The sequence below is a fragment of the Peromyscus californicus genome, unplaced genomic scaffold (genome assembly GCF_007827085.1).
Source record: "Peromyscus californicus insignis strain IS unplaced genomic scaffold, ASM782708v3 Scaffold_3__1_contigs__length_106647218, whole genome shotgun sequence".
In the NCBI taxonomy this organism is placed as follows: domain Eukaryota; kingdom Metazoa; phylum Chordata; class Mammalia; order Rodentia; family Cricetidae; genus Peromyscus; species Peromyscus californicus.
Genome location: NW_026294551.1, coordinates 1,237,369 through 1,254,001, shown reverse-complemented (window position 1 = coordinate 1,254,001; position 16,633 = coordinate 1,237,369). Strand labels below are relative to the sequence as shown.

At 48.1% G+C, this 16,633-nt stretch overlaps 1 protein-coding gene across 10 annotated transcripts in view; it reads right to left on the bottom strand.

Annotated features, from left to right (window-relative positions):
- The window catches only part of Ccdc57 (coiled-coil domain containing 57), a 112,044-nt gene that overhangs the window by 64,772 nt on the left and 30,639 nt on the right, over positions 1 to 16,633 (bottom strand). For all 10 annotated transcript variants that reach the window (XR_008222149.1, XR_008222148.1, XR_008222150.1 and 7 more), the window contains 4 exons: positions 15,721 to 15,883; positions 15,063 to 15,197; positions 984 to 1,197; positions 197 to 349 (listed from right to left, as the gene is read on the bottom strand). Coding sequence is in view for 7 of the 10 variants with exons in the window: in XM_052755919.1 (XP_052611879.1) it covers positions 197 to 349; positions 984 to 1,197; positions 15,063 to 15,197; positions 15,721 to 15,883 (665 nt within the window). In the remaining 3 variants the exon portion in view is untranslated. The remainder of the gene's footprint in view (positions 1 to 196; positions 350 to 983; positions 1,198 to 15,062; positions 15,198 to 15,720; positions 15,884 to 16,633) is intronic.

Sequence of the window (16,633 nt, the reverse complement as noted above, 5' to 3'; positions counted from 1 at the left end):
AGAAAGTAGAACTCCCACCTAATACTGGGGACTTCCAGAGGATCCCTGGTTCTGGAGACAGGGTGACTGATGGTGATAGAGCACTGTGGAGCTATCCATGCATTTGGAAGACTTGCCTCAGGGATTACATCTTAATTTTCCCACAGTCAGTGTTACTGGGACAGAGCATAAGGTTCAGGTGGCCAGGGGATCTCACCAGTTGCTTCTGCAGAGCCGTGGGCACCAGGGTGTGGATCAGCAGTGGGCAAGGATGTCTTCACTGGCTCTTCGACACCTTGTCGCTGCTCTTCCAGTGCTTTAAGTTTACGCTTTAGGTTTTGCATTTCTGCTTCAAGAGCCAGAACATAGTCTGTGAAAACAGCAGGTTCACAACACACACTCACTGGCACACTTGTACCACTTTCCTACTGCCATGGCTGCAGGGCTCAAAGGCTCTCCTCTGCCCTGCTCTCTTCGCCTCAACTCTCTTGACCTACTTCACTTCTCAGCCTAGTCTCCACATCCTCCAGGAAGGTTCTGGGACCAGGAGTGAGAAGCTGTCTGTCTCCCACAGGCTTTGTGCATTGAGGGAACAACTCCCACATCAGGATCAGACCCTTAGAAGCAGTCATGGTGCCTGCTAAGAGCAAGGCATAGGAGGGGCTGCCAGCTCAGATCCACCACAGGACGCTTCTCTTGAGGAAGACCTGGCCTCCTGCCCTGCTGCCATTGCCTCTCTCTGCCCATGATGGCTTGCCAGGTTCGTCAAATATGCGCCCTGCACTTTTTCTTCTATGTCACCAAAGAAACTGGTCAACATGAAACTTAAGTTTCTCTGTTGGAGGACAGTTGCTACTGTCCTGCTTTGCAGTGGTTTACTAGAGGGTGTGTTAGTGTGAGACTGGGATGAGAAGCCTGTCTAGGGATCCTCTCCTTGTCCTGCCTGCTCCCACTCTCCACCATCCACCCCTCCTTACTCTTCCCCTCCATCTCTACCTGCTCACCTGGAGGGGCTGAATCTCCTCCAGCCTTGGGATCAGGGTTTGCATCCGAGCACTCTTCTGGTTGAGCAGAAGGAAGATGAGCACTCAGCATTTCCATCTCCCTCCTCATCTGTGCAACAGCATTCCGCAGACCTGCATTCTGCTCCTGCAGCCTCTGGATCTCACTAGATGGAAAACCTCTCTTTGTTTCCCCCTCATGCTGCTGGAGAGGCACCTGCCAACACACAAGAGAATAACATGGGTACAAAAGAGGAGGTTCTTTGTGTTTGGAGCCATGCCCTGCTACTCCACACTAGTCCTCCAGAACTGCAATGGGTTAGAAGACACTATCCATCTTGATCAGAAAAGCTGTTATTATTTGCAAGAGACCCCCAAGATCAGGCTTGTTGACTAGTGACACCCTACAGGTGGGAATGGAAGGGTCACTGGGCTCACCTGACATTCCGGTCCCCGCCTCCTACATCTCCCACCCACCAGTGTGTAATCCTGCCCTAACTACACATGACCTTATGGTCTAGATATGTGTCAGAGTATATACTGACTGTGGAAGGTTAACTGAGGGCGGGGGGCAGGGGGGGGTCTATTTATGTAGCTACGGGAAATCATTGTCCAAACTGGGGCAAAACTAGTATGTGATTGCTACGGAGTTCCCTATGTTCATGTAAGTAGCCACTCATCCATGATCTGTAAGTAAGCCCAATAAGCTCTTTGGTTTCCCAAGTTGGGTTTTGGTAGAACTGTACTTTGATCTGTTATCAACCACTATCCAGAGGGGGTAGATGCTTGGTTATGTCTCCCCAGGAAAAAGTTCCTACAACACAATGACCCTCCTAACCCAAAGGCATATGCCTTGAGATGAATATAGATTTGTGAGGTACTCCATGATAGGGTCTTTCAGTAGTTGGATTTACCAAGACAGACAAGGGTCACAGGGGCTAGGAAGGATGAAAGTGTTGAGGAGACTCTGGAGGTGGATGATGGTCCAGTCACATGCCTGTAAAGTCTAGTGCACCAAAGACTTTATAAATTTTATGCCGTTTTAGTACAGTGTGATAATTCACTGGATAGAACACATCTGAAAGCAGAGAGCAGAGTAGGAACTATGAACGCAACAGAAAGCATCCAAACAGATCAGATAGTCGGGCTTCTGAGGCCCGGGGACAACACGAGGTACAGGCAAACTGACACCCAGAACAAGAAGGGGAAGAAAAAATTCAACATGGCTAGAGGTATTTCAAAGTTCCCCATCAGTGCAAACCGAGACTCAAGTCTGACCTGTTAGCAGCTTCTCTGGTCATAAGCCAAGCAAGACCCAGCACAGGAGGTCCTAGCTGATCTTCTGAGGAGGAGACATAAATGTTGTACTACATCACATTTTTTTAAAAATGTATTTATTTTTACGGTATGTTCATGAGTGTTTTGACTGCAAGTATATATATATGCACCACATACATGCACTGCTTCTGTGCCAGAAGAGGGTGTTGAATACCTGGAACTGGAGTTACAGATGGTTGTGAGCTGCCATGTGGAGCTGGGAACTGAACCCAGGTCCTCTGCAAGAGCAGCAAAAAGTGCTCTTAAGTGCTGAGCTGTCTCTCCAGCCTCCCTCACCCTACCCAACCACAGCATTTTCATTGTGCTTGTGAAAAATCTATCAACTTGGTAAGAAAATGATTCAGAAAAGGGTAGGTCTCCCATGTATATTAGCCAGCCATTGTATATCAAGTTGCAGTAAGACTAGGAGAAGTGGATGTGGGGGTGGGGGGAGGGGAGGTTGGGGGAGGACCTGGGAGGAAAGGAGTGTTGGAGCCCACTAGGTTTCCTAGTGACTGTACCCAGCAGGACTGCATAAGAGGTTGATTGGACCATGGGCCTGGGTACCAGGTGACTGTAACTAGCAAGGGGGAGGTCTTTTGCTCCACTCCTTGGCATTGTTATAAATGGACCTTTGGAATAAAGCTCTGGGCCCATGGATAAGGATCCAGGCCCACCTGAGTCTATCCTGCGTTTTCTCTCTCTCTGCTTCTTAACGCTCTAAGTCTCTCATTCCTCATTCCTCAAGAGTTCCTGGGGTAAATAAGTGTGGGGGCTGGTCCCCCACAGAGGAAGGAGGGAGGGGAAACTGATTGGGCTGGAAAAAAATTAATAATAAAAAAGAAAATCATTCAGTAAATTAAAGCATGTTGTGTGATATATCCATTTAGATTGTTTCTGAGAAATCTCTATGCAGTAGAAATATTTGTGGTATAATTTAAGGAAAAGATGAACTTCCTAGTAAAATGCTCAGGCCTGCCCCCTTCAGTTACAGCCCCACCACCACATGTTCAACCCTCTCCATTCCACCGTCCATCTGCCTACTCCCTAGGCATGTGCTTTCTGGCAGAAGTACTGTTAGGGAGCGCCTCCCTCCAGTGACAAGTGCAGGCTTCCTAAAGCTGAGAGGATCTGGGCTGGGTCTGTTCTAGACCTGCGTGATTTAAAAAACTGCTGCTAACTACAGCCACCACATCTCCCCTGTTTAGAAATTACATTCTCTGTGTATGTTTGTTTGTATGCACACATGCCACAGCCTACATACAGAAGTCAGAGGAAAACTTGTGGGAGTTGGTCCTCTCCTCCCACAATGGGTCCTGGGGATCAAACTCAGGTCTCCAGGCTTAAGAGCAAGCACCTTACCCAGTGAACCATCTCACCAGCCCAACTACAGCTTTTTAAGTTGCTGTAAATTGTTGTTTTACTCCTAGAACGGAACTATCATTTCTTTTCACCTGAGCCCTGGCTTCAGCCAGGATGACTGGATGTGCGGCCTGTGGTGACAGCCTTTCAGCCCACCTCCTCTGACTTCACCCCAGCTCTCACACTGAGCTCCACTTCCCTCAGCAGCCAGACTCCCCTTATTATGAATGTGGAGATTCCCCTTCTCTGGCAAGGGACAGCATGGCGGTCAGACCAGAAAACCTATGGAGACTCTCAGGGGAGCAGAGGCAACAGTCTAACCTCAGGGGAGCCTGGTCACCTCTGTGCTGCCTCACATTTGTGACACCAAGTTGGCTAAGAGCCTCTTCTGGCTTCAGGCTGGCTGCATCTTCTCCCTCTTGAGGTCCCCAAGGTGACAATTCTGGAGCACAAGGGCCACCCTTCTGATCTGCTGTAGACTATGAGTAAAGTACTGACATCACAGGCGCCAGACAGGAGCCTGTAAGATGGATGTGTCGCATACAGGTAATCCCACTCAGCCGAGGAAGCCTGTGGTGAGTCTGGTGCCAGCCTCTTGCACAGCATGGGTTACTAGCCAATCCAGAGGTAATCCCTAGGTGCTCCTAGTGGGGTCTACAAGAGGGTCCTACTCCAGAACACATGGGCAGCATCTCCTATGCTGACAAGTACAGCTCACTAGTTAGGGTAGGCTGGAAAGCTCATCATTTGATTCAAACTTTTACGTAAAGCTGCCAGTCAGGAGCTGGTGAGGGCTTCTCCCTACTGAGTTCTGTTCCATCACTCTACTCCAAAGCTGTACCTAGGTTTGTGTATTCGGACAGATTCTGGAAACGGTAGTGGTCACTTTGGTCACTGGGACCTCAGCCAGATACTTTGTCCAAGATCAAGGGTACACTTAAGGGGGTGGGTGGGTGTGGACTGTTCCTGACTACAGAGCACACTTCTAAAGTTCATTGTTTACTTAACAAAGAAACCAGCCAACTGATAGCCCTTGCTGACCTGCTTAGCTGGTACTTGGAGACAAATGTCTGTTTTGATTGCCAGCCTAGGGGAAAAGTACAAGAAAGCTTCCAGTAAGGGACCATTGATGAAGAGAAGCACTTCTTTCTTCTGTCATCTGTCTATAGTTTTCCTGTGTTCAGATTGGGGAGCACTTCATAGATGATCTCATGAAAGCCTGTGGGGTAAGAGGTCGTGGGTTCCAAGGGATATCCACCCCCTCATTCTCTTCTGCTTCTTGAAATCTCCCTCCTTGTGGCAGGAATGTGACAACTGCTTGGGTGTCCTCAGTGCTCAACCCCTAGGACAGTCTGCCTCATAGGCCCTAGGAGGCTCAGGAGGCTCAGAAGTATCTATTCGGTTGGAACCTCCAGCTTGCCCCTGCATGATCTGGAAAGTCCCATTTCTCTCTCTCTCTCTCTCTCTCTCTCTCTCTCTCTCTCTCTCTCTCTCTCTCTCTCTCTCTCTCCCCTCTCTCTCAACCCTGCCCACTCAGAGTCTACAAACAAACAAACAAACAAATAAAAGGCGCCAAAGCCCAGCGCGGCATTCTTGGCAACTATTGCAACCTCCTCCCCTGTGGCCGCCAGCCGCCCAAGTCCCACCTAAGCGGTCAGCTTTGGACCACACTTGGGCACAAAATAAGCTTGTGGTGAGCAGGTCATCACCCACTACCTACAACCTATAAAGTCTCCCTGCTTTGGTTTGGGGATGCAGCTTCTCCAGCTTCGGTCTCTGGGACTAGAGAACTCACCCAGGAGTTGCTTTGCTCAAATAAATCTGTTGTTAAACTTTTTCATTTCGGCTCGATCTGGCTTACTGTGTCAACAGAGAAACTTATTATCTGGGGACAGAAAACCTGTTAGTATCTTCAACCAACTTTCCTGCTATGGGCCAAGTTTGGGAACTGCAGAGTATATTCAAGAGGGTAAATGTGTTTTCTTGCAATCTGCTGCTCAGATCCTGTATGCCCCAGGTAGCCCAGAGCATGGCTACAGGCAAGCACCAGCTGCCAGCACCAGAGCCATCCTGGATACACAGATCCTATATGTCCCAGCCAGCTCACAACATGGCTAAAGGCAAGCACCAGCTGCCAGCACCAGAGCCATCCTGGCTACAGTCACTTCTAGTGTGGACACTAATGCCCCTTTGGGACTACTCTATGTGATCTAGGAACTTGGCCTTCAAGGGGATGACAGCTTGGTGGGAGAAAGACAAGTCTGAGGCAGGTATCGCTTAGGAAGGGCCTGCAAGAACTTCAGTATTGTCACCCCAGAGAACTAGTGAATGACTTTTCATAAAGGGACAGATGTTTGACTATTGTCTTAGGGCTTCTATTGCTGTGACAAGACCAAAGCAACTCTTTTGGTTTTTTTTGGCTTTTCAAGACAGGGTTTCTATGTGTAGCTTTGGATCCTGTCCTGGAACTTGCTCTGTAGCCCAGGCTGGTCTTGAACTCACAGAGATCCACCTGCCTCTGCCTCCCAAGTGCTGGGATTACAAAGCAACTCTTACAAAGGAAAACATTTCATTGTGGTGGCAGCTTACAGTTCAGAGGTTCAGTCCATTATCATCATGGCAGGCAGACATGGTGCTGGCTACATCTTTATCAATCAGAAGGCAACAGGAAGTAGACTCAGTGTCACACTGAGGGAAGCTTGAGCATATATGAGACCTCAAAGCCCGCCCCCACAGCGACACACTTCCTCCAACAAGGCCACACCTACTTCAACAAGGCCACACCTACTTCAACAAGGCCACGCCTCCTATAGTGCCACTCCCTTTGGGGGCCATTTTCTTTCAAACCACCACAACTACTGAAAAAAAAAAATGGACCATGTGCTGTATAGTTTTCTGTCAACTTACACAAGCTAAAATCATCTGAGAGATGGGGACCTCAATTAAGAAAATACCTTCATAAGATCAGGCTGTAGGGCATTCTCTTCATTAGTGATTGATGGGGGAGGGCCCAGCCCATTATGGGTGGTGCCACCCCTGGGCTGGTGGTCCTGGGTTCTATAAGAAAGCAGGCTGAGCATCAGCTCCTGCCTCCAGGTCCCTGTCCTGACTTCACTCGGTGATGCACTATGATGTAGAAGTATAAGCCAAATAAGCCCTTTCCTCCCCAACTTGCTTTTGGTCATGGTGTTTCATCACAACAACAGTAACCCTAACTAGGACAGAAGTTGGTACCAGGATAGTAGGGTATTGCTGTGACAGACATGACCACGTGTTTTTGGGAGGACTGTGGAGGGACTGTGGAACTTTGGAAAGCCATTAAATGTTGAGAGCTCAGTGGGCTGTTCTGTAGGAGCCTGGAAGATGAGAATGTTGAGAGCAGTGCAGGCAATAGCTTGCGCAGTTTCAGAGGGAAGTTGAAGGACTCTGTCGGGGCCACTTATTATTTTAAGATGCTGTGTTTCTGGCCAGCTGGGGCTGAAGAATTAGCATCTTTGCTTTACAAATTGATGGGACAATTGATGCTGGTCAGCTGGAGCTGAGAAATTAGTTGTGATTAAGAAGAGACCAGCATTACTGAGGTGAAATCTTCTGGGAAGTGTTTCATGAGGGCACAGAGAAGCTGTGTTCCAGAGTCAGCCAAAGTCGTACCCCGTGCTGGCAGCCAGACTTGGTAATGTGTAAGAGTCACCCAGGCGGTACTGGTTTTGAAGGCATGAAAGGGTGATGGACAGCAGCTGAGGCTTAGCACTAGGCAAGGTCATTGGTGAAGCTGCGGCCTCAGTAGCAGACAGTGGCCCAAGATTAAAGGGGTCATGCAAAGAAGCTGGGGCTTGGCACCATGAAGAGAGCCCAGGAGAGGCTATTGGTGAAAGTGCAGCCCAGATGCAGCACAAGGTCCTAGGAGTTTGGAGATGTCAGACCCATGGGTCAACCACAAAGAACAGCAGCAGCAGTGGAGTGGAGCCTGCCCCAGCTTAGAATACAAGCTGTGTGTGCTGCAGAGGGTGGAGCTGGAGAAGTGACCCAAGCCCGTGAAGGAACAAAGAAGATCATGAGTGAATCCCAGATATTGGACATTGAGTTATTTACACAGTTGGAGTTTGGTTTTGCTTTGATCTGATTGTGACTGTGCCCTGGCTCTTCCTCTTGAAATAATAAAGTACTTAACTTAGTCTTGATTTTATAGGAACCCATAGTTGTGAGACTCTGGATTTTAAAAGATGCTTTGGGGGCTGGAGAGATGGTTCAGAGGTTAAGAGCACCGACTGCTCTTCCAGAGGTCCTGAGTTCAATTCCCAGCACCCACATGGTGGCTCACAACCATCTGTAATGAGATCTGGCGCCCTCTTCTGTGAATATAATAAATAAATAAATCTTAAAAAAAAAAAAAAAAAAAAAAAAAAAAGATGCTTTGGATTTTTAAACAGGCTGAACTCTTTTTTTTTAAAGATTCATTTTAATTATGTATATATATATATATATGTGTGTGTGTGTGTGTGTGTGTGTGTGCATCTTTGAACACATCTGTACATGTATGTTAGTGCTGGTGCCCTGTGAGGCCAGAGGTATCAGATCCCCTGAAGCTGGAGTTATAGGCTGTTGCAAGCTGTGGGTGCTGGGAATCGAACTTGGGTCCTCCGTAAGAGCAGTATGTGTTCTTTTTTTTTTTTTTTTTTTGGTTTTTCGAGACAGGGTTTCTCTGTGTAGCTTTGCGCCTTTCCTGGAACTCACTTGGTAGCCCAGGCTGGCCTCGAACTCACAGAGATCCGCCTGCTCTGCCTCCCGAGTGCTGGAATTAAAGGCGTGCGCCACCACCGCCCGGCCAGTATGTGTTCTTAACCACTGAGCTATCTCTCCAGCTCCAGGCTGAACTTTTAAAGTGTTTGAATTTGTAAGACTGGGGAATTTTTGAAGTTTGTAAAATTTGTTTGTTTGTTTTTTTCGAGACAGGGTTTCTCTGTGTAGCTTTGCGCCTTTCCTGGATCTCGCTCTGTAGACCAGGCTGGCCTCGAACTCACAAAGATCTGCCTGCCTCTGTCTCCCAAGCGCTGTGATTAAAGGCGTGAACCACCACCGCCCAGCTAAAGTTTGTAAAATGTTTTATATTGTGATGTTTTATATTAATGTTTGATCTTGGGGATGAACAAGGAAAGGTTAGGCTTGTGGCTTAACAGTGATGTGCTTGTGTGAAGCTGACAAAGGTTAGTTGTGCTGGCTAGTTTTATATCAACTTGACACAAACTAGAGTCAGGGAGGAGAGACTGCAGTTGAGAAAATGCCTTCATAAGATCAGGCTGTAGACAAGCCTGTAGGGCATTCTCTTAATTAGTGACTGATGGGGGAGGGGGAGAGCCCAGCCCATTGTGGGTGCTGCCACCCCTGGGCTGGTGGTCCTGGGTTCTATAAGAAAGCAGGCTGAGCAAACCATGAGAAGCCAGTAAACAGCACCCCTCCATGGCCTGTGCATCAGCTCCTGCCTCCAGGTTCCTGGCCTGTTTGAGTTCCTGTCCTGAACTCTTTCAGTGATGAACAGTGATTCGGAAGTACAAACCAAATAAACCCTTTCCTCCCCAATCTGGTTTTGGTCATGGTGTTTCATCGCAGCAATAGAGACCCTGACTAGGACAGTCCATTAAGGAAGGCCGTGGAAGTCAGGCTGTGTTGGCACACACCTTTAATCCCAGCACTTGGGAGACAGATGGCTCTCCGTTCAAGGCTAGCCTGGTCTACAGAGTGAGTTCCAGGACAGCCAGGGCTACACGGAGAAACCTGGTCTCAAAAAACATAAAGTCCTGTGTAGTGGGTAGCCATTCCAGCTTTGATCTGGAAGTTCCAACCCCCATTGAGACTTCGGCAACTGTCACGCCTACAAGGCGGGGCCAAGGGAGACGCCCACCGAGTGCTGTGGGATGTTTTGTATGGCAAATGTGTTGCTGATTAGTCAATAAATAAAACACTGATTGGCCATTGGCTAGGCAGGAAGTGTAGGCAGGACAAGGAGGAGAATAAAGCTGGGAAGTGGAAGGCTGAGTCAGAGAGACACTGCCAGCCGCCACCATGACAAACAGCATGTGAAGATGCCGGTAAGCCACGAGCCACGTGGCAAGGTATAGATTTATAGAAATGGGTTAATTTTTTTTTTAATTTATTCATTTATTATGTATACAGTATGCCTGCAGGCCAGAAGAGGGCACCAGATCTCATTGCAGATGGTTGTGAGCCACCATGTGGGTGCCGGGAATTGAACTCAGGACCTTTGGAAGAGCAGTCAGTGTGCTTAACCTCTGAGCCATCTCTCCAACCCCCGAAATGGGTTAATTTAAGCTGTAAGAACAGTTAGCAAGAAGCCTGCCACGGCCATACAGTTTGTAAGCAAAATAAGTCTCTGTGTTTACTTGGTCAGGTTTGAGCGGCTGTGGGACTGGCAGGTGACAGAGATTTGTCCTGACTGTGGGCCAGGCAGGAAAACTTAAGCTACAAATGGCGCCCAACGTGGGGCAAGAGTTTCCACCTAAAAACTGAGAAAAGATTCTAAAACGGAGCTAAAGGCAGTTTCCTAATTGTCTCTCTCAAATGAGCGGCAGCTGCTGGTTTGAGCTACTGGTGGGTTCCTAGCATGCGCGCTCGACCTACAGTATGGTGGGAGTGAGGCCTCTGCAAGTGACACATTAAGCTACATGGTGGATTTAGCCTTTGCTAGTACAAAACAAAAAAAGGTTTCTGGGCTACACGCTCCTTGGATAAAAGCATAGACCCACGATAGCTCCCAGAGCTGGCGGTAAACGTAGCCATGTTGGGAAGCTGAGGTGGGCGGAGCCAGCAGCCACAGCTGTTGCAGTTTAAGGCAATAGATTTACAATAAGACAGATTCAGATGTAATAGTTTACAATGTGTGTAAAAGATACGTAGGCTTGAAAGAGACAAAAAAGGTGATATATAGAGTTATAGAAACAAATACATAGTTTTAAAAAATAAAGTCTTTAAAGAGACAGTAAAGGTAATATAAAAAATAAGCCACATAGAGATAAATATTACACAGAGAATCTGGATTGTGTTGTCTTTGGGATTTTTAACTGCAGAAAAACATTTGATCATAAAAGATGTTGAATTAAACCAATATGTATATTTTAAAGATACCTTGACTTCAAAATTTGGATGTAAGGATGTGTTGCCTTGGAAAGGAGGCTCTGCTTTTGTTTCCACAGAAAGCAAGAGGCTATGGATTTGTTCCAGATTAAGATACATCAGGTTTGACCAGCCAAGACCCCCTGAAAGGTCTCCGATGACACCATGGCCCAGATGATCCAACATCCAGAATGGTTTGAAGGCAACTGGCTCAGACAATACAGCCTCATGGACTATTCCATAATCCTAAAATTTTCTTTGTATCCCCATAAGATACAGCGCCCCCCTCCAGCAGGAAGTAGTAAGAGAAGCTACGCCCAAATTCCCAAATTATATGTAATTTTACTTTGTTAAGGTTAAAACCTTCCTTTTTGAAAAAAAAAAGGGGGGGGGGAAGTGCTGTGGGATGTTCTGTATGGCAAATGTGTTGCTGATTAGTCAATAAATAAAACACTGATTGGCCATTGGCTAGGCAGGAAGTGTAGGTGGGACAAGGAGAAGAATAAAGCTGGGAAGTGGAAGGTTGAGTCAGAGAGACACTGCCAGCTGCCACCATGACAAACAGCATGTAAAGATGCCGGTAAGCCACGAGCCACATGGCAAGGTATAGATTTATAGAAATGGGTTTTTTTTTTTTTTTTTTTTTTTTTTTTTTTGGTTTTTCGAGACAGGGTTTCTCTGTGTAGCTTTGAGCCTCTCCTGGATCTCACTTGGTAGCCCAGGCTGGCCTCGAACTCACAGAGATCCGCCTGGCTCTGCCTCCCGAGTGCTGGGATTAAAGGCGTGCGCCACCACCGCCCGGCTAGAAATGGGTTAATTTAAGCTGTAAGAACAGTAAGCAAGAAGCCTGCCACGGCCATACAGTTTGTAAGCAAAATAAGTCTCTGTGTTTACTTGGTCGGGTCTGAGCAGCTGTGGGACTGGCAGGTGAGAGAGATTTGTCCTGACTGTGGGCCAGGCAGGAAAACCTAAGCTACAGTCCTGGAAAAGGGTCACTCTAAGAGAAACCGTATCTTCAAATGGACATGATTTGGAGAGCCAAAGGAGACCCTTCAGAGAACTAGCCCAGGCTGAGCTTATAGAGTCGGTAGGGGCTTCTTGCAGCTTCAGGAACAATATGTCCACAAACTCTCCTGTTATGCAGGCCCAAAGCCTGACTGTGCTGTCAGGAAAGATGTGCTTCATCTAAACACTTGCACAGGACCTGTTCCAGGCCTGTCAGCCTCTGGTGTTTTTTAGTAAACCTTGGTGTTCCTGGGCTTGTAAATTTGTCACTCAAATCTCTGCCTCTGCCATCACATGGCCATCCTGTGCATCTGTGTGTCCTCTCCTCTAAGGACAGCAGGAGCTAGGCCGGGTCAGGACCACCCTCGCCAGCATGGCCTTATCTTAGTTCACTACACCCTCAGCAGTATAATCTCCAGTTAACTCATATTCTGAAGTTTTGGGGTTAGGACTTGAACCTGAGTCCTGTGGGGAATACAACTCAGCCCACAGGCATCCCATAATCAGTGTCTGGCTGTAGTCACCACTGAGTTGCTAGGCTAAAACTTTGTGGAGAGAAAACCATCTTCTGCAACTTAAGTTACTCAAACACCATGCATGAAGGCATAAATTCTAACCTCTTACTCAGGATTTGGTGATGAAAAAGGCTTCTAGGCCAGTGAGATGGGTCAGTAGGTAAGACCACTTGACTTGAAAGCCTGGAATATGCAGGATAGAAGGAGAGAACCAACTCCTGAAAGTTGTCCTCTGACTCTACCCATGTGGCATGTACACACACACACACACACACACACACACACACACACACACACACACACACAATAAATATAATAAAAGTTGAAAAAACGGCCAGGTGGTGGCGGCACACACCTTTAATCCCAGCACTCGGGAGACAGAGCCAGACAGATCTCTGTGAGTTCGAGGCCAGACTGGTCTACAGAGCGAGATCCAGGACAGGCACCAAAACTACACAGAGAAACCCTGTCTCGAAAAAAAACAAAAAAAGAAAAAAAAAAGTTGAAAAACAAAAAAATAAAAAGGCCCCTTGAGTACACCCTGCAATATTACTCTGGACATTGGACAGCACATTCAATTATTCAAAATTAGCACCACAAAATGATGAGGTGAATAAAATAGGAAACACTATTTTGTATTTTAAAAGTGAAGGCAAGGCAGGTGTGGTGGCACATGACGTGAATCCCAACACTGGGGAGGCAGAGGCCAGCGGATCTTTGTGAGTTCAAGGCCTCAAGAGTTCAACGCTCTATATAGTGAGTTGTAGGACAGTCAAAGCTACACAGTGAGTCCTTGTCTCAAAAAACCTAAAAATAACCAAAAAGGAAAAAGAGGCATTTGAGTTCCTTGCTAGCGATGATGGTGGTAGGGTGCTGGTGTTTCGGCTTCACCCCAGAACCTTGTGTTAACCCTCTCCTCTCAGGCCTTCCTGCTCCTGTGTGCTCCAGTGGCCTAAGGAGCTGCCATTGCTCAGGTACCTGTCCTTCATGAGGCTTTGGCTCACAGCCAAGAGTCTCCTAGACAATTCCCACGGAGCAGAGGTGGGATCCTCACAGATGTCCTCTGACTTCATGGGCTCAGTCAACACAGGGAAGAAATTGTTCCTGGGCTCTGTGTTCTCCACAGGACAGTGAGTGTGTGTGTGTGTGTGTGTGTGTGTGTGTGTGTGTGTGTGTGTGTGTGCGTGCGCGCGCGCGCGGTGATGGTTTACATTTGTTTGTGGTGTTGGGGATCAAATCTAAGGCCCTGGTCATGCAAGGCAGGTGCTGTCTCTTATGTAGTCCATGCTGGCCTTGAACTCACAATTTTCTTCCCTCAGCTGCCTGAGTGCTAAAATTACAGGCATTTGCCACCACATCTGCCTAAGTCTTAAATACTGTGTGTGCATGTATGTGTGTATTACATGCCAGTGCGTGCCCATGTGTGTACAGATGTGTCCACGTATCATCGTATGGCGTCAAGGAGCAACACTGGTGGCTGTAACTCGGGTCCTTCTGCCTCTACAGCAAGCATTTCATCCACTGAGCCTCGTCTCCACCCTTCAAATAGTCTTGTTTTGGGGGTAGGTGGGGTTTGAGACAGGGTCTCTTTATGTAACTCTGGTTGGCCCCAGGCTGGTCCCAACCTCACAGAGTTCTTCTGGGATTAAAGGGAGGCACCACCATGCCTGGCCCTTGATTATTCATAACCATGGCCAAGATCCATAGCATGCAATAGAGGGAATCTTGCCCACCTGGTCCTCCATGGCAAGGTAACAGGAGCCATAGGCAGAGAAATTAATCAATGAGAAGAGAAATCAGACTATAGCTGTCTTGGGTATGGAGGTAGGACCAAGGGAAGGGTGTAGAGATCTTTATAGGATGAAGAAATGCTTGCTAGAAGTGTACTTAGTACATTGACTCATCAGACTCACTTCTCAGGATGCTAGGACCTTCATTTCACCACATTGAGGAGCGAGTACACCTCATTAAAACAAAACAAAACAAAAACCAGCAAGGGAAACAAAACAATTTGCAGGTCCGGGATAATGCTGTTTCCTGCCTCTCCCAGGCTAAGGCCCTCTAGACCCTCTGGCCCCCTCCCTGAGCCAGACCTCTGCCTAGGAATTTAGTTCTGCTAACAACGGCAACAGCTTAGGCAGGTTGGTCAGCATGGCGGCAGAACCCACCTCTAAGAGGAAGTGAGTTGGGAGGAGTGCAGTGGCTCACTGTGGGAAGAGGCTTGCCCAGCAAGCCCGGCAGTCTGAGTTAGTTCTCTGAAATCCACACAAAGGTGGAAGGGGAGAACCAACTCCACAAAGTTGTCCTCTGACCTTCAGATGCTTGCTGTGGCATACATGGGCTCCCCCCAACAATAATAATAAATTAAATTAAGAGATCAAGTTGGCAAATGTCATGGTCTTGGGCGATAGTGACACAGCCTAAGCATTCAACAATGAACGGGCTTCTTGAAAGACTCAACAGTGATTTGATACTGCCACCTAGTGTCGAGCCGTGCCTGCCTGAGGTTTTCTTCATGGCTGGGCATGGTCAGTGCCCTTTGGATGTAGGGTTTTAGAGCCTCGAATGCTAAAGAGCAGAGAAGACTACACACTAGCACATCACTTTAACAATGCAAAATTTGGGACTTGCCCTCATTGGAGCAACTGCCATTGAGAGGGGCTGGACTGAGAAAGCCCAAGCTGACCTAGTGGACACTGAAGTGTCCCTCCAGCAACTGTGCAGGGAAGGCTCTTCAAACCAGCAGGGGGCTCACCTGTGCCTCCTGTCCAGGGAGGAGCCCATGTGTCCGCAGAGTTTCCACAGCCTGGTCTCGCTCCAGCGAGGCAGCCTTCAGCAACGTCTCCTGCTTATGTAGCGCCTTCTCGGTCTCCTGGAGCTTAGCAGCAACCTGGGAAAATGTCCATCTGTGGGCAGTGCTGGTCTTCAGGGCACAGAGACCAGGCACCCTCCTGCTTAAAAAGTGGACAGCAGGAGCAAGTGAACAGCCACAAGATCCAATATATAGGAAGCATTCAGATGCTAGGGACACCTCCAATGGCGGGGAGCGGGGGCGGGAGACTTCCCTGGCCAGCTATGGCGTAGTTTGCCCTGGCTGGGGAGGGACCATCTCAGCACTCCAAAAACCATGTCACTGTTAAGAGAAACAGCCCATACAATAAATACATTTGGGCACAGGGCAGAGACTTATTTGTATTCAGACTGGCCTTGAACTTGGGATTCTCCTGCCTCCTTTTCCTGAGCAGCTGGGATTACGGGGCCTCATTACTACACCATCATGACTGTGATTCACTGCTATAAATTAACTGGTATTTGAGGTTTAGTGTTTTCTGAGTTAAAAAATAATATGGCAAGGGCCAAACCCATCTTGTACAGTACCACATATACTCCACACCCAGAACTGCCCAACATACCTGATCTCTGGCCTTGGTCAGCCCTTGGATCAAAGTCTCTGATCTCTGGATCTGGTCTCGTTCAACATCATCACAGCGGCGCTGCCAGTCTAGGCCTAGCTGCACCTGCTCACGCTCCAGGCTCTGTTCTCTTTCCACTGCTAGGGACAGTTGCTGTTTGTACCTGTAGACACAGTCCCATGACCCATGCTGTTGTAAAATATTTTAAGATGTGTTACATTGTTTATGCAGTGGAACATTTGTTTTAATGATGCAAAGATGTGTCGTATTCTTTTATGTTGCATTTCTTTAACTCTGTGAAGCTGTGTTACTGTGCCTGTCTAAAAGACCTGATTGGTCTAATAAAGAGCTGAATGGTCAGTAGCCAGGAAGGAGAAAGGACAGGTGGGACTGGCAGGCAGAGAGAATAAAGAGGAGGAAAATCTGGAAGAGGAGATTAAGAGTGAGAGAAGGAGGAGGACTCTGGGGGCCAGCCACCCAGCCACCCAGCCACCCAGCCAGCCAGCCAGCCAGCCAGCCAGCCAGCCAGCCACCCAGCCACCCAGCCACCCAGCCAGCCAGCCAGCCAGCCACCCAGCCAGCCAGCCACCCAGCCAGCCAGCCACCCAGCCACCCAGCCAGCCAGCCACCCAGCCAGCCAGCCAGCCAGCCACCCAGCCACCCAGCCACCCAGCCACCCAGCCAGCCATGGAGTAAGAAGTAAAGAAAGATATGTCAGATAAAGTCAGGGAGAAGCCAGGACAACCCTAAGTGCAGCCGCACTTGATAAATAACTTCACAGCATAGCTAAAGACAGAGCTGAGAGGGAGCCATGCCTAAGCATGGCTGAAAGTCTTAACACTTTTCTGTAACTGACAGGATCAGCAGGCAGATCACAAGGACATGGGGGACAAGGATACTGTTACCCATCAGT